The following is a 23,033-nucleotide window of genomic DNA, read 5'->3' on the forward strand; positions in this document are numbered from 1 at the left end:
AATATTTTTAAAATCATATAAAAATTTCAATAACTTATCAAATTCCATAATATGACATAAATTAAAAAAAAACTGTTATAAATCATAATAAATAGTACAATATTTAAACTACTTTAAAAGTATTATAAATTGTAATAAATAATACAACAATTTAAATTACTTAAAATTTAACGACTTAAAAATATATTTTTAAATGTATTAAAATTTTGGTTAATTGTCAAAACTTTACATGTGCCACATAAATTGGGACATGGAGAGTCACACATATATTTTAAAAAAAAATTACATTAAAAGTATTTTATCAATTAACAACATATATTGTTTGAAATTGACGAAAAAAAACTATAAATTACAATAATTAACAAAATAAATCTCTCGACTCCAACAAATCTATCAATTAATGCCACATAAATTGGGACATGGCAAATAACATATATTATTAAAAAATTAGGTTCAAAATGTACTATAAAATACAATAATTAACAACTTCATTTATTAAAAAGACATATAAAAAAGGGTTAATATTTGAAATTCTGCGTTTGCCACATAAATTAGAACAAACAGAGTAATAAATATTATTTTCAAAATTATGTTAAAAAAAAGTACTACAAATCACAATAGCTAAAAATTTAAAATATTTTTAAAATCATATAAAAATATCAATAACTTCTCAAATTCCATAATATGACATAAATTAAAATAAAAAAATAATATATATTGGGCCCGTGCTGGCACGGGGTCCTATATCTAGTATTATTAGAAAACCTTTCAATATGAACTCTGAAAGTTGGCGCGTTAGTGATTTTCTTTTCTTTTTTCTTACTTTCTTGAGAGATTGGATTTGGTCTTGAACAAGAAAAAATAAAATAAAAATTATTTTCTTAGATGAATTGACACGGCTGGCCGATATAATGTCAATTCAGATCTCACGATGGAAATAATCTTTCATAACCATACAGTTTAACTCAGAAAAAGATCTCACGATAGAAATAATTTTTTATAACCATACAATTTAACTAGGAAAAAGATCTCACGATAGAAATAATCTTTTATAACCATACAATTTAACTAGGAAAATAATCTTTTCAAAATCTCTTATGTATAACATAATCTCTCATTAAAAAAAAAAACATAAAACTATACATAATCTCTCATTAAAAAAAATATAAAACTAAATATAAATTTGTGAAGGGATGCAAAAATAAATCTCCCCATCCCACAAAAGACAATTTATATCTTTAGACAAATTAAATTAAATACAAAATTAGGGAGACCAATGACTAGACACGTTTGAAAGTTATAATGTTTTCCTAGCTACTTATTTGGCATCTTATGCTTGACTAAATCCATGTTTTTGTTTAGGCAAGATATGGACAATCTAATAGAGACAAGACAGTATATGACAATAACAAATTAACAATTATATGTCATTGACTAGCAAGACCATAAAGAAAAGTTTTCTACAATATAAATGTGTAACACTGCAAAAGTTCATCAAAAGAAAAAAATAAATCAAACAAAATCTCTTATCAATATTTGATGATGGTTCCCAAAATATTTTCAATATTTCAGTTTCTCACTTTCTTATTTCTCTTTACAAATACTTTTGCTTCCACTGAGGAAGCAATTGCCCTCCTAAAATGGAAAGCAACTTTCAAGAATCAGAATAACTCCTTATTGGCTTCATGGACACAGAGTTCCAATGCATGTGAGGATTGGTATGGAATTACATGCTTTAATGGTAGGGTAAACAAGTTGGATATTAGAGGTGCTAATGTCATCGGTACAATCTCTGATTTCCCATTTTCAACTCTTCCTTTTCTTGAATATGCTGATCTTAGCATGAACAATCTCTCTGGAGTCATCCCACCTCATATTGGTAATCTCACTAATCTTGTCTATCTTGATTTGCACACTAATCACATTTCAGGCACAATCCCACCTCAAATCGGTTCACTAGCCAAGCTTCAGACCATTTACATGTATGACAACCTTTTAAATGGTTCTATTCCTTCCTCATTGGGCAATTTAACCAACTTGTCTATTTTGTATATTTATCAAAATAATCTTTTTGGCTCTATTCCTTCGGAAATAGGTGACCTAAGGTCTCTTGCTTATCTAGCTTTGAGTACTAATTCTCTTAATGGCCCTATTCCCGCTTCATTGGGAAACTTGACCTGCTTGTCTAATTTGTATCTTCATGAGAATAATCTTTTTGGCTCTATTCCTAATTCATTGGGAAATTTGACCGGCCTGTCTATTTTGTATCTTCATCAGAATAATCTTTCTGGATCCATTCCTAAAGAAATAGGTTATTTAAGGTCTCTTAGTCAACTAGTTTTGTCTAAAAACTCTCTAAGTGGTGTTATTCCTGCTTCATTGTGGAATTTGACCAGCTTGACCTCTTTGTCTCTTCGTGAGAATCATCTTTCTAGCTCCATTCCTGAAGAAATAGGTTACCTAAGGAATCTTAGTTATTTAGATTTGTCTACTAATTTTCTTAATGGTTCTATTCCTGCTTCTTTGGGGAATTTGAACAACTTGTATATCTTATCTCTTCATGCTAACAACCTTTCTGGTTATGTTTCAAGTGAGTTGGGAAATCTGAAAAGCCTCGTTATTATGTTTTTATTTGATAATAAACTCATTGGTTCAATCCCAGCTTCTTTTGGCAAATTGATGAAATTGGAAGAGGTGTATTTGGGGAGAAACAACTTGAGGGGAGAAATTCCGCAATGTCTAGTTAATATCAGTGGACTCCAGGTATTGAAAATAGAATATAATAATCTCAGTGAAGAGATCCCTCCGTCTATTTGCAATCTAACATCTCTAAGGATTTTAGATTTGGGCAGAAACAATCTGAAGGGAGTGATTCCACAATGTATTGGAAACATGGGTGGTCATCTTGAGGTTTTGCATATCCACCAAAACAATCTTTATGGGACTCTTCCAGAAACTTTTAGTAATGGAAGTGTACTCGTAAGCTTAGACTTGCATGACAATGAATTAGAGGGGAAAATCCCTCCATCTTTTGCCAATTGCAAAGAGTTGGAAATTCTTAATTTAGGAGACAATCACCTTAATGACACATTCCCAATGTGGTTTGAAACTTTGCCAAAGTTGAAAGTTTTAAGCTTGAGATCGAATAAATTACATGGGCCAATTAAAACTTTAAGTGATGCAAACATGTTTTCTGAGCTTCGAATCATAGATCTCTCTTACAATGCCTTCACAGGAAACTTGTCGACTAGTCTATTTCAAAAACTAAAAGTCATGACGACAATTGATAAAACAGTGAAGGTACCAACATATCTTGGTAAATATGGAAATGGATACTACGATGAGTCTGTAAAAGTTGCAACCAAGGGATTGGTGCTTGAACTGAATAGAATTTTGACAATTTATGTTGCTATTGATCTTTCAAGCAACAAATTTGAAGGACATATTCCAAGTAGTCTAGGAGATCTCATTGCGCTTCAGGTGCTAAATTTGTCTCATAATAGATTGCAAGGTAATATACCATCATCACTTGGAAGTTTATCTTTAGTCGAATCATTGGATCTATCATTTAACCAGCTTTCGGGAGAAATACCCCAACAACTTGCTGGTATGACGTTTCTTGAAGTCTTAAATCTCTCTCATAATCATCTCCAAGGATGCATTCCTCAAGGACGTCAATTTGCTACATTTGAAAATAATTCGTATGAAGGTAATGATGGATTACAAGGATTCCCTGTTTCGAAAGGTTGTGGAAGTATTTGGCCACCAGAGACATATAATGATGATTATTATGAGCCAGATGATGAAGAAAGCAATTCCGAATTTCTGAATGATTTTTGGAAAGCTGCTCTTATGGGATATGGAAGTGGGCTATGCATTGGATTATCCATAATATATATAATGATCTCAACTGGAAATCTGAAATGGCTTGTAAGAATCGTTGAAGAGCTTGAACACAAAATTATTATGCGACAGAGAAAGAAACAATGAAGTCAAAGGCAAAACAAAAGAAGAAATAATCGCATCTAGCTAGAAGAGTTAAAAATGTAACATTATGAACTTTGATGATATATCTAGTTTATGTAATTAAGATTTTAATGTATTGTATGGATGAAATGCATGCATTTTTTGGATTTCTAGCTACTTTTGAATAATTTAATTTGTCTACGTCTGAATTGACCTTTGAACTGATTTTTGGAATTTAAGCAAAAAATGTGTTGGAGTCCCACATTAGTGTGTTCAGATGTCCTTAGTCTCCTTATATTTGGCAACCTCCTCGTGAGCTATCTTTTGGAATTTAGTTAGACTCAAGGTCAATTTCTTTATCATAGTATCAAAGTTACGTACACTCACCCAATTCATTGTTTCTGATGTCGTTAGCTACCTCATCTTATATTGTTCACGCTCCACATGAATTAGCTTTTAGGTTTGAGTTAGGCCTAATTTTTTCTTCCATCCCTTTGTATGTGAATACCCTACATAGGCCTTTATACATGTAACAACTATTTGATTTCATCAATTATAAACTTTGTATGTGAATACTCTACATAGGCCTTTATACATGTAACAACTATTTGATTTCATCAATTATAAACTTTGTATGTGAATACTCTACATAGGGCATAGCATATTTTTCTTTCCAAAAATTATCGCAAGTGTTTGACTCACTACTACAAAGAACCTCTTTTATATTTTGAGAGAAGGCGGTATATACAACCCGACAGAGTGTCTAGCATCCTTTTATTAAAAAAAAAAAAAATCCTCAACAGGCATAAAGAATCTAGGAGAACGCTCACGAACAATCTAATTTAGAGTATCTTAGAGATAATTTTGTTTAGAGCCATAACAATGGAGAGATTCTTTACTCATGCGTATATTTGTTGTATAAAAATGTATATATGAAATGTATGACAAGTGTATAAAATGAAACTAAAAAGAGACAACATAGATAAGAAATCAAAAGAAAGAACAAACAAATTGTGGTACATAGTAATGGTTTAATTGAAAAGGTTTTGTTTTGAGAATATTCATGTTATTTATGTTGTGTTTGTATTTTTCTTTTAAGAAGAATGAATATAAAATGAGTTTTTGAGAGTAAGAAGAGAAGATATGAAGGAGCAAAGTAATAGTATTTGTTGGTTGAATTATTAATCATGAAAAGTTAATACTCCCTCTTATCCATTATTAATTTGAGACACATCTTATTAATTGCAATCCTTGGTAAAAGAACAAACCGAGAGAGGCCGTACAATATGAGGTGCCTCGATGTATGCATGTATAATACTATACCGTGACCTCGCCTTCGAGGAAGATCATCTACGGACACCTCCATTTGCCTCCAATGAATTTCAGGGCGAAACATCATAATATAGGCATGTGCTACTCCCTCCGTCCCTATTTACTTGTCCATATTTCCTTTTTTAGTTGTCCCTATTTAGTTGTCCATTTTGACAAATCAAGAAAGGACAACAATTTTTTTCCTATTATACCCTTATTTACACTTCTTGAAAATTGTAAAAGTGTATGTTGTTTCCCTCCAATTTATTTCCCTTGAATTCAAATAAGTGGTTGTAATTTTGAAGTGAAAAGTTGTCATAAGGGTAAAATTGTAACTTCACTGTGCTAATCATTGCTGCCTTAATCTGTGTGCCATTTCTAAAGTGGACAACTAAAAAGGGACGGAGGGAGTACTAGATAGCGTCTTTAGTTCTAAACGTGTAGTCATTTCATATTGAGGTAACGATTTGACAATTTTTTATTTTTATTTTTGGGGTGTGGGGAGGGGGGCTTTGATAGATATTCCCTCCGTTCCTATTTAGTTGTTCATATTTTCTCTTTTAGTTGTCCATTTTGACAAATCAAGAAAGGACAATAAATTTTTTCCTATTATACCCTTATTTAAAGTGAAAAGTTGTCATTAATAAAGTAAATAAACTTATGAACTTCCAACATTGATTAGTTATCTTGAGTGAATTTATTTTGGAAGTAAATTGTACTATAAAGGTAAAATTGTAGCTTCACTATGTTAATCATTGTTGCCTTAATTTGTATGTCATTTCTAAAGTGGACAACTAAATAGGGACGGAGGGAGTATTCGCTTCACTTATATTCTTTTGCCTCTTTGAACCAATTCTATTCTGGCATTGGTCCATTACTGTGGTCTTTCGTTCATCGATATTAATTCACTTGTCTTTAACCTTTTTTTTATATATACTTTGTTGTTAATCAAAATGATAATTTTCATTCATGACATCAATATTTGAAAAAATGGTGAAATAAAAAAGAAAGGAAAAGCCAAGTTCCTTCTTGATTTTGGTATTAAAAATAGAGTAAAAGAATTAAAAGAGGGTTTTGAATGGTAATTTGAACATAATAGTAGAGGTTGAATAATTCCAGCTTTTCAAATTCCAACATTATGGCTTTATAAAATTCACACAAAAAGAGAAATCAATTACAAGTAACAAGTTATTGGACCTAGGTGAAGCCTCCTAGAATTTAATGCACATAATTTTAAGAAGACATTGGAATAAAGGAGGGGGGAAAGTGAAAACCAAGAGAAACCTCGTTCACTCTCACCACCGCATATCTTCAAAGATCTCCTTGTCACTTTTTGTTATCAAGGATTTTTTTTAATACTCTCTTCGTTAGTTTTTATTGTCCACAATGAATTTCTCACAATCCTTAAGATAAAAACGGATATTCAGATAGTTAGTATTATTTACCTTCAATTTTAAGAAAATACATCTTAAAATATTAATCAAAATTCAAGAAGATTCAAATTTGAAAAGAGAAAAGTAATTAACAAATAATTTCTCCATCCACTTTTAATTGTCATGGTTTCCTTTTTTAGAATCAAACTATAAGAACTTTGACTAACATTTTACGATGTATTTTTCATCATATTGATATATAAAATATTACAATTTATAATATTTTCGTATAATTTTTGAATATCTAAATTTGTTGTTTAAAATATCAAATTAATAAAATCTAATTTAACTTTTGAAAACTAGTCAAATAAATTTTCAAAAATTGTAACATGACAGCTAAAAATAGCCAGACCCAGTAACAAGTATTTAAAACGATTGGAGGAAGAGTCAGAGAGATTATGTTCACCCTGCCTGTCACATCCCTTTGTGCTTCAATTATACATTTGTCTATAATAATAAATATAAATAATATATACATACACCTCAATACTATAATACATTATTAATAGTCTAATTTGTGAAAATAACATAGTTATTATTTTATCTGATCAACTAGTGCTTATTAGGGGTGTACATGATCGGATTGATTCGGATATTTCAAATATCAAATCAAACTATTTGTGTAAAAAAATTTAATTTATAAACCAAACCAAACTAATAAAATTCGGATTTTTTTGGATTTTTCAACCTCGGGTTGATTCGAGGTTTTCAAATACCAAACCAAACCATTGTGTCAAATTTTTAAATTTATAAATCAAACCAAACTAATAAACCTTGGATTTTTTCAGATTTTTGGATTTTTTCGGTAAAGTTTGCATACAAACATATAATTAACTTGTGCTCCAAATATTTCTTTAGTCCAACCAAAATACAATTATCTAAGGTGTTTCTTAAAAAAATAACACAAAATATGAGAGGAGTGATGACACTAAAATATTCATAAAAAAATTTTTAAAAAATCATCATATAAAATAAATATTGCAAAGTCATAATGAAAATGATCATAATTTAAGAGTACTAAATCATGCTAAAATAAGTTTAATAAGTATTAGTTACATTACTAAATATTTAAGGAAAATTAAAGTTAGATTATGTATTTTAACTGTCTAAACCAATGTAAAACTAAAGAACAAATATTCAATATTATTGTCATTCTTAGTGTTGAATTGATTTTCGTTTTGCATTAGTATTAATTTAATTTTTATTTAAGTTTTTTTATAATTATCAACATCTATGAACTATAATCTTTATTGGACCATTCTGAATTCTAAGTTTTAAACTCGAAATAATATTTTAAAAGATAAAAACTATGAAATAGTATAAGAAATATTTTAAAATTATATCAATGTAAATATTTTTATGTATAAAATAAAATTTTAAAATTACATATATAATGTCGGGTTGGTTTGGTCTCGGGTTGATTTTTTTAGTTAAAGCCAAACCAACCCAAATATAGTCGGATTTTTTTTCCAATACCAAACCAAGTCAAACCAAACCACTAGTCGGGTTTTTTGTTCGATTTGACTATATTTACGGTTTGATTCGATTTTCGGTTCGATTTTGTACACCAATTCTTATATTAAATATTAACTTATAATTATATAATAAGTTACCTTAAATCATGCGTAAATTTTACTATATATCATTACTAATGATTAAATGGGTCATTAAAAAGCAGCATTATTCCAGGATCAATAGCATCATATACCTAAGATTGCCCCTTTTTATTTTTGTTTCTATTTCCTTTAATTTGGTGGTGCATAGTTGCTGGTAATTAGTGAAAGTGTAACACCAATATAAATTATGGTTGAGATCACTTGAGTTTTAATGAAAATCTAGCTCGGGTTCGAACTCTGAAAATAAAAAAAATCATGTTGAGAGTGTTGCCCTTAGAAATGAGTCATGCAAAGCGTGAATCCTAATCTAATCGAACTTTAATGCATATAATTTTATTTAAGAATTAAATTGCAATTTATGATCCAATGTAGAATAAGTTTTTATATATTTCAGTTGTTCCATCGATTTAACATATTACTTAGCATATAGGTGTATTTTAATACAAAGGGGGTTGATGAATGAAATGAAATATCCCACATTAGTAAATGAATGAAATTTTGAGTAATCCGTTTCCTTTGAGCTAACTTTTGAGATATGAATTAGGATCAAAACTTAATTTAACGTGGCAACAGAGTCGAACCCGATGTGAAACCCTAGAAAAATTGGACAATTGTGGGGGTAGAAATACCCCTGGTTCATGAATGTCACGCTCTAGAACGAACAATAAAACTCCTAATAAAGAATATATGAATCCTAGCTAGAGTGAAGAGTGGTGATGAATAGAATGAATGTCTCACATCGGTGAAAAATGGAATCTTGAACTTTTATATGATTTGCACTTTGGGCGATACTCCTCCTTGTAAAGTTATGAGATAACTTTTGTGGTGTGAGTTAGCTCAAACTTATTTAATAGAAGTGATAGTTTAGATAGGTAAAGAAAATAATGGCTAGTTAAAATATGAAACTGACAAAAAAGTAATGATTTAGATGTCCTGATCATTAACTCTATGGTAAATGACTAATTAGATTAATAGATCATTACCGGAGACAAATGAGATTATTGCAATGCAAAGCATAAATTTATATGCAAGGATATTCATAAAAATTATAAGTAATAAATAGTAGATATGAACCCACAATTATAAATATATAACTTGTTCAACGATAAAAATCTTAAATATTGAACCTACAAAAACTTAAATCTTGAATTTGTTTCTAAGCTTGATTCACCACCATCCATGGACTACATTATTGCAAGTATCCTTGATCCACCTAAAGCTCTTTCTGAGTGAACCCTTCATTTTACCCTCCATAGCATAAGCTTTATATCCAACAACTCTTCTCTTTCTTTGCAATTCAAGATCATCCAATTTCCAACTTTTTGAAGAAGAAGACATCACTTTGCTCTTGTTAATATTGCTCTTATTGATCTTCACTTCCTTATTATTATAATTAGGAACATGATGTGAATTAGTACTATAACTCCTCAAATCTTGCATACTTGTTGGTGCTAACTTTTGCATCCTTCCACCTTCCCTTGTTGACATTGATCTAAAATTCTCCATTAGGAATAGTAATGAAAATGAGAGCTTTAGTTTGTTGTGGGGTTTGGCTTTAGAGGAAAATGTACTAGGCTTTGCTTCAAGATTATGTTTTTGAGTAAACTATATATGGATTTATATATTCAAGGGAGGGGTGGAGGTGGCTTTTATTTTTATTCTATTCTTCTTTTATATTCATCTTTTTATCCTATTCTTCTTTTATTATTTTATCTTTTTATCATATTCTTGAGTAGCTAGCTTTTCCTCCTTTTTATCTTTTAACTTTTTTGCTTTTTTCCATTACTCTTTTTTGTTAATGGAGTTATGTGACAAACTTTGATGGTAACATGTGCAAGACACTGAATATTTTATGTCTTGGAATTATTATATGAATACATAAATAGACACTTTAATTTGATCTCAACAGATAATTAAACACTGCAACTTTAAATAAGCATACCTAGACACTTCAATTCATCTTTGTTGTGTCAATTGAACACTCCAACTTACAAACTAATTATCTAGACACCTCTAAAAAAGTATGTAACGCGTCAATATCGAATGTCCACAAGATACAATGAAAACAAATTTAAATGTCTAGTTGTCAGTTGAGATCAACCTAAAATGTCTATAGATATACACTCACAAAATTGAAATGCTTACTAATCAAATTGAAGCCATATTTAAGTGTTTGTTTGTGTATTATGTCAATTCAAATCCTTCATACATATATTATGTCAATTCAGATCCATCACACATATAGTTATTCATTTCTCTTTTCTTTCATGAAAAATAAGAATTGTGAAGTTTAATCGATAAAATATGCTTTTAAAAGGCAATTAAAGTCAGGTTCAAACTTCAAATAATCAATTATTATGGAGAAATTGATATTCACATGAGAAACAGTTAAAAAGTTTTTTCCCTGAATTATTGAGAGGTTGGGATGAATACAGTCAACAGATAGAGTAGAAGGAACTAGTCCTCTAGATAAATTAAGCGCAATTTTTGAATCATTTCTAATACGTTAAGAAGCAGGCAAATTCGATGCAATAGATAAACAGAAATTTGTAAATTATTTCTACAACATTAAAGATATTTTGAGCCTTTTTTGTTTTGATAATTTGAAATAGAGATACCAAAACGTTAGATTTCACATAATAGCAAAGGCATCACGCAATTTCATCGTAATAATTATCATTATAAGAACTATGATAGCTCTATTTGACGTGCAGGCACAACAATCATTGAGGTGAATAGAAATGTATTACAGCACTCCACCTATCTATACCGATATAATAAACAATGAGCTAAAATTTCAACTTTCTCGTATCCTAACCAGCTTGCATACACCTCAACTATTTCAGCGACTTCTACAAAAACTACCACCAGTAACTCTGCCCACGTTGGAAATAAAACACGTAGTATTGTTCGTGGGGATTTGAATTTGATCCACAAGGTTCGTACCAACGTCATTGACCACTTGTCCATTCCCTTGGATTATACTCAATTCTTTTCTAGTAGCACAAACATACCATAAATACTTATATAGAAGACCAGCATGATCATTATGCGCTCCAAACTCATCGATATTTCAAGAAGTACCCACCTTCTCACAAAGACGGGTGGTGACTTGATCAATAACAATGAATCATGAACTCTGTTCATTGAAGTTATACCAAAAACTCATTCAACACAAGATGATTTTCAAGTCCTCTACTCTACTATAGGTTCAATATAGGCCCTTCAAAATCATGTCAATATATATAAGCCAATTTCGGAGAGACAGCTTGCAAGTCAGCAAATAATCGCGACTCACAAAAGCTCAAAGAAAGAGCCATTATATATGCAGTGTCGTAGACATATAAACAGAGATACTACCTACTGAGAAGATTAAGCAATTACTCTAACTGCAAACCAACGAAATATGTCACAAAGCATGTATATACACATAATACTAATTGACAAGATAAATTACACAGTTATAATTGTCAAAGCAACTAGTTTCATTGTTACATTAGACGTAAAGCTAAAGTTACCATCAGAGAATGAATGGCTAACATTACATTTAAATAAGAAACAAAAATGACTGCAGCAAAAGTAACTAGCTACCACATGCCACTAAAAAGTGCATCTTGATGAATTCAGTTAACTCAACGTTATCAACTGAACAGACTTTTCAGTAACTAATAATAAGTACAAATATCACTCTGAGGCAAGGATCCTTCAGAAACAACCTCCCTTTTCAATAACTAACAATAGGTACAAATATCACTCGAGGCGAGGGTCCTTCGGAAACAACCTCCATTTACCGTAACTAACAAATAGATACAAATATCACTTGAGGCGAGGGTCCTTCGGTAACAACCTCCCTTTACACTAACTAACAAATAAATACAAGTATCACTAGAGGTAAGGGTCCTTTGGAAACAATCCCTCTACCTCCACGAGTTAAGGGGTAAGGTTTGTTGCGTACACTCTACCGTCTATAGACCCCACTTCTAAAATTTCACTGGGTGCATTGTTGATGTTCTATCAGTACAAATATACTTCAAAGAAAACTATTTGTACAAGCGCAGAAGATGCATTCTAGAAATTTTGCACAAAACTGTAACAAACAGAGACAATTGACAGAAACAACAGAAGGGAACAACCATCTCAAGGTGCCAAGTTCTCAAAAATGTCATTCACCAGCAAATCTCTTTCTTTATCATTTATTCATAACCAAGTCCATCTAAAACCTAGTTTCAGAACATATATTCAAAGAAACATGTAAATATATCAAGAAAGCATGCAGCCTTCATGATATAATTGCGTTACTGCTATTCAAGGTGCACTTTGATGGCATACACTAGCTAATTAATCATAAACAAGTGTCTTATATTCCTAATTTCAGGATATATAAATATGTTACAAAAGAGTCTGTAAACATATCTAGAAAGTAACGTCTCTACCTTACCCCTACCGCAAAGAGGTAGAGAGGCTGTTTGATAGACTCTTGACTCAAGGAAAAAAGGTCCAAAACAGTCTGAAAAAAAGCATAACAAAGCATTCTGAACTTTAACTACATCAAAAAAATTCGATAATCGAATATATCTAGAAAGCATGCACCTTTAATGAAATAATTACATTACTACTCAACGTGGGAACAATTTCTCAAGGTATCATCAAAATTTCAGTAACAATTGAAACTTCAAAGCTACAAACCTATCAAAAACAAGCTCAGATGGGTACGTATCGTTTCATCGCCTGTTTCGCGGCAACTCCAAGCCCAACAACAGCTCCACCAATAACCCAGCAACAGCCGCGGACCTCAACCCCGCCGCCGCCCTGTAAAATGCTCCAGTCCCTAAACCCGCCACCACGCTATTGATAACATCGTCCGTATCCCTGATCGCCACCATCCCACTCTCCAAACCCGCATACATCAGCCCAATAACTCCGACCCGATTCCCGAACTTCCTACCAGTGTGACCCGACCCGTTTAATATTCTGTTAATCCGGAGCTTCAACGTGTCCCCAGGCTCAGAAGCTTTAACGCCTTCAATAAATCCTTTACCTGCCCCAACGACGGAGCCGGAGAGATAACCGATGCCAGTGTAGAACGTTAGGTTTTCTCCCCATGATCGGCGTTGTGCGAGAGATTCTTCATGGAATAGGAATTCGGGGGAAGAGGGGAGCTTGTAAAGTGTTTTAATTGGAACTTGAAGATTTTGGTATGGATTATAGAGCCGGCGATTTTGGCCGTCGTCGTTGTTGTCTCCGGTGTGATATGCCATGGCCGTCGGTATTTGGCTCTAGTGTTCAGGTTTGGGTTTGGGTTTAGGGTTTCGAAATTGAGAAGGAGTAACAGAGTTTTCTGGAAAACGTAAACTGCACCGCTTTTTCTTGTTAAGTAGAGCCACGTGGTCTAGTGGAGAGATCGAGCTTATTTGAGCTACCAGGAGATAAAATTGACACAAGTAATTAAGGCTTTTAAGGGGTCGTTTGGTGTAAAAGATTACACAAAATAGTCATGGGATTAAATTGTAGTGCCACTTAATTTGTTGTTTGGTTGACATGTCCAGGATAACTTATCTCAGAATTAATAATTAGTACCGAGATAATTTATCTCTTCCTTGGATGGTATAGTAATCCCGGATAACTTATCCCGGAATAAAATAAGTAAATGACAAAAATATCCTTTAAAACCTTTTCTATACATTACTTTTCACATTCACGAAGGGTACTTTTGTAAACAAATAAATTGTTCTTAAAATTTATGCAAAGCCTATTATTTTGAATGCAACAAACCAAACACTCAATAAAAAATATTTTCAACACAATTTATCCCATCATAATTTATCTCATCATAATTAATCCCATCATAATTGAATTCAAACCAAACGACTTTAAAATTTTATTAAAAATTAGGTAAATCATTTGTTCTTAGCAAGGGATTGAACTTGTAACGACGAATTCCCGTCGTTATAGAAAAGCCAACGGGGAAAACTTTTGGGCCAGAAAACTTTTTCGTAGTAACTTGGGATTTCCCAACCTAGTCCAGATTTGGACGAAATAAGAGTCAGTAAGGTCTAGGGAAATCCGGTAGCAATTGGGTGATTTATTTATGATTTTGATTACATGAGTAGATAGCTAAGACGTTAAAGAATCCGTATGACTATACATAATTGAATTCGAGTGAGTAGAACTCCCGAAACTGATCTTTGGCGTGAATGGGTAGTTTCTGAGTGTCGTTGGTTGAAGGTGTGTTGTGAAATGGGTCTTGGAATTATTAATTTTGCTCACTGGTTTCGTGCAAGCCGCTGAGGCGGGATTTTTCCGCCAGGGCGGGGCCGCTGCAGCGGGACTAGACCGCCGTGGCGGGACAGAAGCGACTTAAAGTCGGAAATAAATGCCAAAAACATTTTATTCTACAATTTTCTAACTTGAGAGCTAAGGAACGAACCCAGGAGACTTCTTAACAGTTTTCCACCATTCTTGAAGCTAAAGGTAAGGTTTTAACTCCCTGAATCTGATTTTCGATCCGTAGAACGTAATCTAATGGGTAGTTATCGATGGGGGAGGGTTTTGATCTGGAAATTATGGTGGGAACGACCCTAATTGGGATATTGGGATCAAGGGTTTGATTTAGGGTTGATGGGATTGTTAGTAATTCGGGTAATTAGTTATCGTTTATTGATTCTCGTGTTATAATTATTGTTTGTAGACCAAGAACAAGTGAAACAAATCCGAAAAAGGAAGAATCAAGTTTCTTAGGGGATTCAAGTTTTGTTTAAGGTAGGTGATGGTTGTGATTTCATGATGTGTGATATATGTTTGTTCTTGCTTCATTATGATGCATGTATGTATGTGGATGTTGCATTATTGATCACATTAATTGTAAATGAGTATGAACAAATGACTACATGCCTTGAATCACTTCTGATTGTATGATTATTGAGAATATACTTGTGATTGTGATTATGGCTTATTGAATGGATCAGGTGTTGCGTTCCGACACACTAACTTGGATCGGTTGCCACGTTCCAACATAAATATAGGATCGATTTCCATGTTCCGACATAAACATTGGATCGGGTACCACGTACCGATACACTAACAGTTTAGGTGTGGGTTTCGTGAGAGGACCATTTACTTGACATAACTGTATATCTTGAGAATTGTGAAATTGTACGTTGGTCGTAAGTGATGTTAATATTGTATATGTTCGGTGTATGCATGTTATTATTATGTTGTTATGGCTTATGTATGTTGCACTTAGTGGGATAGTCGCGTGATCCTACCAATACACTGTGGTTGTGTACTGATACTGCACTTGCTCTTTCTTTGTTGAGTACAGGACATCTTCAAGCAACTATTGACAGACCTCGCTTAGAAGATCAGTGATCGTTCGAATTCAAAGATGAGTTTGTTCTTTCAGGCTGCCATGAGTTATCTTTCTGTTTAAGTCCACCTTTCGGACTTAGACTGTAACACCTCGAAAAATGGTAGATTGAACTAGAGCCTAAACGTGAAGGTTAACGTCAAGGGTTAAGGGCAAAGGTCAAGGGTTTTGGGTGAAGGCCATGGCTAGGGGCCAAGGCTACCTAAAACTAGGCCTAACCACTGCCTACCATGACCACGATGGTCTTCACGACCCATGATGGCCACCAGAGTCGTGGTGCCACCCGTGGTTGGTGAGGCAGTGTGCCCTAAATTGGTGCCAAGCTAAGGCTTCCCTTCACGAGCCACTTCACGGCTCGTGGTCATGACCACGGGCCATGGGAAGGCTCATGGGGTTGTCATAGCCTCTTGGGGGTTGTGTAAGGTTGAATGAGCCACTGGTCAAGGGACCACAGGCACCACCACGAGCTGTGGTACCCTTGACAAGATGTGAAGGGCGTCGTGAAGATTCCTTAGGCGTGTATGAGGCAAGGCATTGAGGCATAGCCACTGCCTCAAGACCACGACCTACACCACGACTCGTGGTCTTGACCACGGATCGTGGGAGGTCTCGTGGTCATGCCTCCTATTAATTTTGGCCAAGATCCCAAGTCATAGCCACTTCCCAAGGACCATGGGTAGGACCACGACTCGTGAGGCCCTCTCGTGGTGCCTGGGAGTGGTTGCCTAGTTGGGGGTGTTTTTGTAAATTCCTATTTAATTAGGTATTGTATGGGGTCGTTTTTTAATTGTTTTATTTCACATATATAAATGGTTTTAAGTCTTTAAACACCTATTTTACTTCTTTATTCCCAAACACCCAAAAGAGTTCATCCCTCTTAATATCTCTCTCTACAAACCTCCATTGAAGAGGTGGAGACTAGGGCTTGAAGAACCAAGGTGTCTCTTCTCAAATTTAGGGGAAAACTCCATTAAGGTATGGTGATTCTTCATCTTTGGGTAGCTTTCACCCATAGAGTCCATTCAAAAGTAGATTTCAAAGTTTTCAAGTTTCTCAAAAACCTAGGGTTTCACTCTAAATCATTGGTTCCTTCTTCAAACATTTTCAAAGGTTGATTAATGATAGTTTATGGATGAATTGGTGTTTAATTGATGATTTATGATGAAAATACTCCAAGAACCCGTGAATTTCCTAAATTCCTAAATTATGCCTTCATGAAGTGGGTTTGTTGATTATGAAAGCATGTGAATATAATATGTCTATATTGCTTTAGTTTATTGAATTATATCATTATTCATGCCTAAATTGTAGTAAATTATTGGTGTGTTGGTGATTTGTGATTCATGGCCTTGAAGGGCAAAGTATGAAGAATTGAAGTATGATTATGATGTTATGTACATGAATGTGAAATCAATGAAGGTAATGTGATCATGTCTTGAATGTAATTGTGTTAATATTGAAAGGCTATTTCTCAATTTGACACTTATGAATGATTATGATGGAATGTGAAAGGTTTATTCAATGTAATGTTGTATCTTGAATTGGTAAGCTTAGGGCATCCTCTTCATGTGTAAATGAAAGTAATGCTGATTGTTGTGCCTTGAATTGGTAGGCTTAGACATCCTTTTCTTGTGTTGCTAATGTATCTTGACTTATGAACATTGAATCGGTAGACCTAATGGTGGTGGCTTTTTCATGAGAAGTCTATGAATGAATGAATGAATAATAAACCTTGGATCGGTAGACCTAATGGTGGTAGCCATTTCATGTGTGAAATGATGAACCTTGAATCAGTTGACCTAATGGTGGTGGCCCTTTCTTGAGGATTCAATGAGCTATCCTCATAATGTACCTTGAATCGGTAGACCTGATGGTGGTGGCCCTTTCATGTGTAAATGTACCTTGAGTCGGTAGACCTAATGGTGGTAGCCCTCTTAAGTATAATAATGTAATGAAAATGAACTACTCTATGGGAATGGAGGTTAAGTATCGAGTGGATATGGTACGATGGAGGCTCTCCCTACGTTAGGCCGAGTTTCAATGAACACTTTTCTTATCCCATAATTATGTGCCCACATAGGTATAGCTAGTGGATCCACCTAAGCTAAAATACACTTAGTTCTACCTTAAGCAAGTAGGACACCTTCTTTCGGTGTGGGGTTACATGACACCGAATTTCATGGTTTGCTCTCATAGTCTATGTCGTTTAATGCTTATTCCCATCATGTGAGATGTGCACTATGGTTACTCAAGAGGTTCTCTGAAGTGTGAATGGTAGTATGTGATGCCATTCATGCATTGCACGAGTAGGCTTTGAGGGGGCTATGATGAGTTCTCTAAGGTCTTAATGACTAATGAACGAATGTGCTCTTAATGAAGCTAATGAAGAATCTTGACTTAAGGCTTAATGAAATGATGCATGTTTTACTTGGATTGTATTATGAGTAATTTTCTTTGTCATGACTTATGATATGTCTATGTTTCTTATGTATGAGTATTGTCTAAAGGTGAAAAGGAAGAATGATAAGTTCACTTTTGGTGGCCTCAAAATGGTACTTAGTGTGGATGGTGGTATGGGACGCTATTCATACATTGCACAAATATAGCTTAGGGTTACTTAAGGTGAATGTTCTAATGTGATGAAATGGCTTATATGTTGATATGTGTGTATCATATGCTTCTTATACTAATGTACATGATGTTTCAAAAGAAATTGGCATAATGCATGGTTTTGACCAAAATGTCATTTTTAAGCATGATATTTGCATGGTCATCATACTTAGTACATTTTTGTATGCTAACCCATATTTCTTCTACTTTTACTACAAAGTGTAGGTTCCGACAAGTGAGTTGATTCCTTCTAGTTGAAGCTTGGATTGAGTTCCTCCAAGGCTTGTGGTATGTCCTCATGAATTCAAGGACAAGTGTTTTTATTGATGTTTCCCGTCTTTTATTGTATTAGACTCTTGTTAGACTTTCTATTGTAAGGGTCATGACCCCACATTTTAATTCAAAATGTTTTTAGATGGCCATGTGAGACTTATAGACTTCCGCTGTTTTAAATGAAGCTTTTCGATTGTATGGATTTAAAGAAAGGTTTTAATTCCGCACTATTTCTATTATCTTATGTTATGAATGCTATGAGGCTTGTATGAGGCTCTTCGAAGTCTTGTACACCGTATCACTTTCGGGGTGTAAGCTCGGGTCGTGACATAGACTTTCTAGTCAGTTATTAGTACATTAGTTTGAGGTTGTAAACCTTCTTGTTATTAATATGTATAAAATTTTATTTCTTTATTGTTGTGTGTCATTAATATATTTTTCTATTAAGATTAGACTTTAGAATCCTACTTTTAAGTCAATGGTTATTTATTGTGCATATGAATGATTTGATTTTACTTAAAAATTTAAATTTTGTAGCACTGCAATTTATGAAAGAACATTAATATATTTTCCTATTATGATTAAGCTTTAGATTTATTATTACTAAAGTAAATTAGGATTTTGATTTTGTTTCTCATTAAAAAAAAAAAAACTAAAAAAGTTTGGCATGTAATTTATTTTACCGCTAATTATATTCATATTTGTTAACTTCAACTAGACATTTCATTATATAATTTCCTTTTATATTATTGCATTTCATTAATGTATTTCCTATTAAAGTTAATTATTTGAATCTTATTCAAGTCAATGTCTATTTAATTTTAAATTTAAAATTACTTTAATTTGCAATTTATGTTATTTCTAATTATAATCAATTAATTTTTATTGTCTATTTAAATTATTTATGCAAAATATTAAGATATTTCCTATTATAGATAACTTTCAGATTTATTATTGTTACTATATTGTTTTGTTTATCATAAAAAAAGTTTTTCTAAAAATGGAGTTTTATTTTGTCTTTTTAAAATTATAAATATATTTTCTAACTTTAACTTAAGAAATTTCATGAGTGTATTAAAATATTTTAATAGTTGATTTAAAAAATTATATTTTAATAGTGTGGTCAATATACAAAATATATTTGCAGTATAATATTAAATTTATTTCCTAATTTTCTCTATGATGAAAATACTATTTTTATTTTTAATGTTTGACTAAAAAAATAATTATATATTATTTAATAAAAAATTGTATATAAATAAGTGCAATGTCATTTTTTCACAAGTATCATTTGCTGAAAAACGTTTTATTTAGGCATGGAGAGAAAAAAGACTAAAGGGCGTCAAAAGATACCAATGAACAAAATTGAAAATAAGGATGCCATGTTTGCTACATTTACAAAGCGTCGTGAGGGTTTGTATAAAAAAGCTAGCGAACTCGTTACAGAATGCGATGTTGACATTGGAATAATGATGATTTCCCCTGCTGGTAAACCTCACTCATTTTTTCATCCTACAGTTGATGCAGTTATTTCTCGATTTCAGAATCCTAATATACAGTTAAGTGAAAGTACAAATCTAGAAGCAAATGCTGCTAGAGATGAAGTGAATCAACTCAAAAATAAGCTTAAAGAACTTGATGTCGTTGAAGACATTGCGATTGCTAAAAGTAGCTCTTATGACCAAATGACGGAAACAAGACAAAAAGGTTGGTGGGAGTCGATTGAGCAGCTCAGTGCAGATGAAGTGTTCATATTTGGAACTTGGTTAAATGAAACTAGTTCTAATATGCACCATCGTTTGAATCAATTAGAAATTGAAGTTTCATCCTCAACGATATATGAATCTTTTGGAGTGTGAAATTTAAAAAATTCAAATTAAAATGATTCACCCTAAATTATCACTTATAGATATATTAGGGAAGACTCTAGTAAGTTTAAATTTATATTAATAAGGTGTTGATTTTTTTAGAAAATTTTATTTCAATAATGCTGCAAACATGTATTTTCATATGATTTTCATTAATAATATATTGAGATGGTTAGTCTGAATTATTGTTTATGATAACAAAATTTCATGTGTTGTTCAAAAATACCTTTATATATGTATATTGGTAGAAGTTATTGATGACAACATAAAATTGACATCAATTTTCGCTTAGACCTCACCAAACCCCTATCACCCCTATCCCGGCCTCCCCCCCACCCCCCACCCCCGACACACACAAAAGAAAAAAAAATTCAAAAAAATATTTTAAATTTTCATTTTTTTTTTACTCCACCTTATACCTGACCCCCTTCCCCTGTCAATTTTTTTTTACGCCACCCTCTACCCCTTCTCGCTCGCCCTCGCCACACACCCAAGCCACACCGTCAATTGTTTTTGAAAAATATTTTAAATTTTAAGAAAAAAATGTATACCCCCCTCCCCCGCCGCCGCCATCCCCTTCAATTTTTTTTTAAAAATATTTTTCTGGGTCAGATCTCAGAGTTGAATTTTGAAACGATCATCAGGGTCTTGTCCTAATTCGCGTGTCAAGGTCGGGTCCTAGATTAATTATCGGGGTTGATTTTTGGATCAGAAATTATTTTCCTAAAGAGTAATTTCTAGTCTCAAACCAAAAATAAAAGATATTTTCTAGAAAATATTTTGCATTCACCAATCAAACATTAAAAATAAAAATTCTACTCATCAACCAAACTAAGAAAATAAGTTAGAAATTCATTTGTTTTCCAAAAAAAGTTTTCCTTCGTACCAAACACACCCAGAGTACTGCTTCTTTTTCTTGATCCTCATCGATCGGACACAATTCTTTTTTTAGAAAAATAGTGTTTTTCTATAATTGACCTTATTTTAATGGTTGTTATTCGTTGTATTATGTTAATGATTTAAATATTTATCATGTGTTGTTTTGATAAAGGTCTATTAATTTTCAGCTAATCAAAAATCAATTAAGCTTCTCTTTCTTTTTTGAATTTTTTATTTCTATAATTAATGGATATGGTAATAGCGGAAAGAGTTAGAGGAGGAGGAGGAAGAAACTCACAAAAACTTCCTTTTTGTTTGAATTTTTTATTTCTATATTCTATATTTAATATTCCCTCTATCCTTATTTACTTGTTGATTTTTTCTTTTTTAGTTGTTCCTAATTGCTTGTCCATTTTGACAAATCAAGAAAGGATAATTTTTTTCCTATTATACCCTTAATTAATTATTTTGAAAAAGGTATAACTTCTTGAAAATCTTTGAGTTTTTAATTCATCTACTATTCTACTTCATAATTAATAGGAATAAAATGATAAACTCACTATGTCAATAATCATTTTTTTAATAGGTATCTTAATTTTAAAGTGTATAAATAATTAGAGACAAAGGAAGTAGATGGCAAAATTGCCCAAATATGTACAATCACAAAATTGAAATTGTAGAGTATATAATTTGCAATATTGGAGTAAGTACCAAAATGGTCACTCAACTATGCTTAGAAACTATTCTGGTTGAGTGATCATCTGGCTATAAATCATTCTGGTGCTTAATATTTCAGTCATTCAACTGTACATATTTTTTGAAAAACTATTCAACTTTGATTTTTAATTTAAAAATCAGTTAATTATGATTTTTTTCAAAGAAAGTCATCAGATTTTATTTTTTTACTCTAAAGTCATTCAACTCGAGTTAAGTGAAAGGAGTCATTAATTGGTTTAATTGAATATTTTCTTATTTTGTTAAATAGATTTGATTGACTTTGTAAATAACACATCTATAATTGAGTGATTTTATGTAAAAAAAAATAATATTCATAGTTGAGTGACGTTTGAATTAGAAATCAAAATGGAATTACTTTCTATGAAAAAAAGTTTATAGTTGAATAACTTTTGAGTTAAAAAATCAAAATTGAATGACTTTTTGTGAAATTTTTTTAATAGTTGAATGATTATCTGTATATTCTAGCCAAATAAGTTAAGGTAGAATAAGAATATTCTATTATTCACTCATCATTTACTAAACATTTATATAGTATTTCAAGAATAAGACCATGCTTGTTTCGTAACTTTCAAGTATATCCATTTTCTTGATTTCCAAGTCAACAAATTTATAATGGGTACAATCCTAAGGGTCGTTTGGTTGGGAACAAGTTATCTCAGATTTAATTATTCTGTGATAATTTATCCTATCATGTATATGAGATAACTTATCTCATCACTATGGTATAAATGGTGGGATAAGTTATTCCAAACATGACAACCAAACAAGACACCAATTTTTATCCAAGACTAATTTTTTATCCCAAGACTATCTATTATTATCCCTTACACCAAACGACCCCTAAAAGATTAATTCTTCTAATATTATGCTAGTGATCCAAATAAGATTTTTTATGGATTATTAATTTCAATAAATTTCAACATCTTACCATTAAGTAGTATTTGACTATATGAGGAACCATATCAAAATCGCA

The 23,033-nt window shown here is 32.3% G+C and overlaps 3 protein-coding genes across 3 annotated transcripts; 2 read left to right on the plus strand and 1 right to left on the minus strand.

Annotated features, from left to right (window-relative positions):
• The first annotated feature begins 1,539 nt into the window (after positions 1-1,539).
• Positions 1,540-3,990, plus strand: LOC125820299 (receptor-like protein 9DC3). Its single transcript, XM_049499741.1, has 2 exons — positions 1,540-1,982; positions 2,130-3,990. The coding sequence occupies exons 1-2, from the start codon at positions 1,540-1,542 to the stop codon at positions 3,988-3,990; spliced, it is 2,304 nt and encodes a 767-aa protein (XP_049355698.1).
• An 8,880-nt stretch (positions 3,991-12,870) lies between these two features.
• On the minus strand, positions 12,871-13,658 carry LOC125820266 (mitochondrial import inner membrane translocase subunit TIM23-1-like). The gene has a single exon (XM_049499700.1). The coding sequence runs from the start codon at positions 13,582-13,584 to the stop codon at positions 13,048-13,050; it is 537 nt and encodes a 178-aa protein (XP_049355657.1). The 5' UTR covers positions 13,585-13,658; the 3' UTR covers positions 12,871-13,047.
• A 6,233-nt stretch (positions 13,659-19,891) lies between these two features.
• On the plus strand, positions 19,892-20,434 carry LOC125820265 (agamous-like MADS-box protein AGL61). Its single transcript, XM_049499698.1, has one exon. The coding sequence runs from the start codon at positions 19,892-19,894 to the stop codon at positions 20,432-20,434; it is 543 nt and encodes a 180-aa protein (XP_049355655.1).
• Positions 20,435-23,033: the final 2,599 nt, after the last annotated feature.

Source organism: Solanum verrucosum, unplaced genomic scaffold (genome assembly GCF_900185275.1).
Source record: "Solanum verrucosum unplaced genomic scaffold, falcon-dt-bn FXZP01000229.1, whole genome shotgun sequence".
Lineage (NCBI taxonomy): Eukaryota > Viridiplantae > Streptophyta > Magnoliopsida > Solanales > Solanaceae > Solanum > Solanum verrucosum.

Coding starts and splice junctions, on each gene's coding strand:
- LOC125820299 (XM_049499741.1), top strand. CDS start 1,540: ATGATGGTTCCCAAAATATTTTCAATATTTCAGTTTCTCACTTTCTTA. Junction 1,983..2,129: donor AAGCTTCAGACCATTTACAT/GTATGACAACCT, acceptor TCTAGCTTTGAG/TACTAATTCTCTTAATGGCC.
- LOC125820266 (XM_049499700.1), bottom strand. CDS start 13,584: ATGGCATATCACACCGGAGACAACAACGACGACGGCCAAAATCGCCGG.
- LOC125820265 (XM_049499698.1), top strand. CDS start 19,892: ATGGAGAGAAAAAAGACTAAAGGGCGTCAAAAGATACCAATGAACAAA.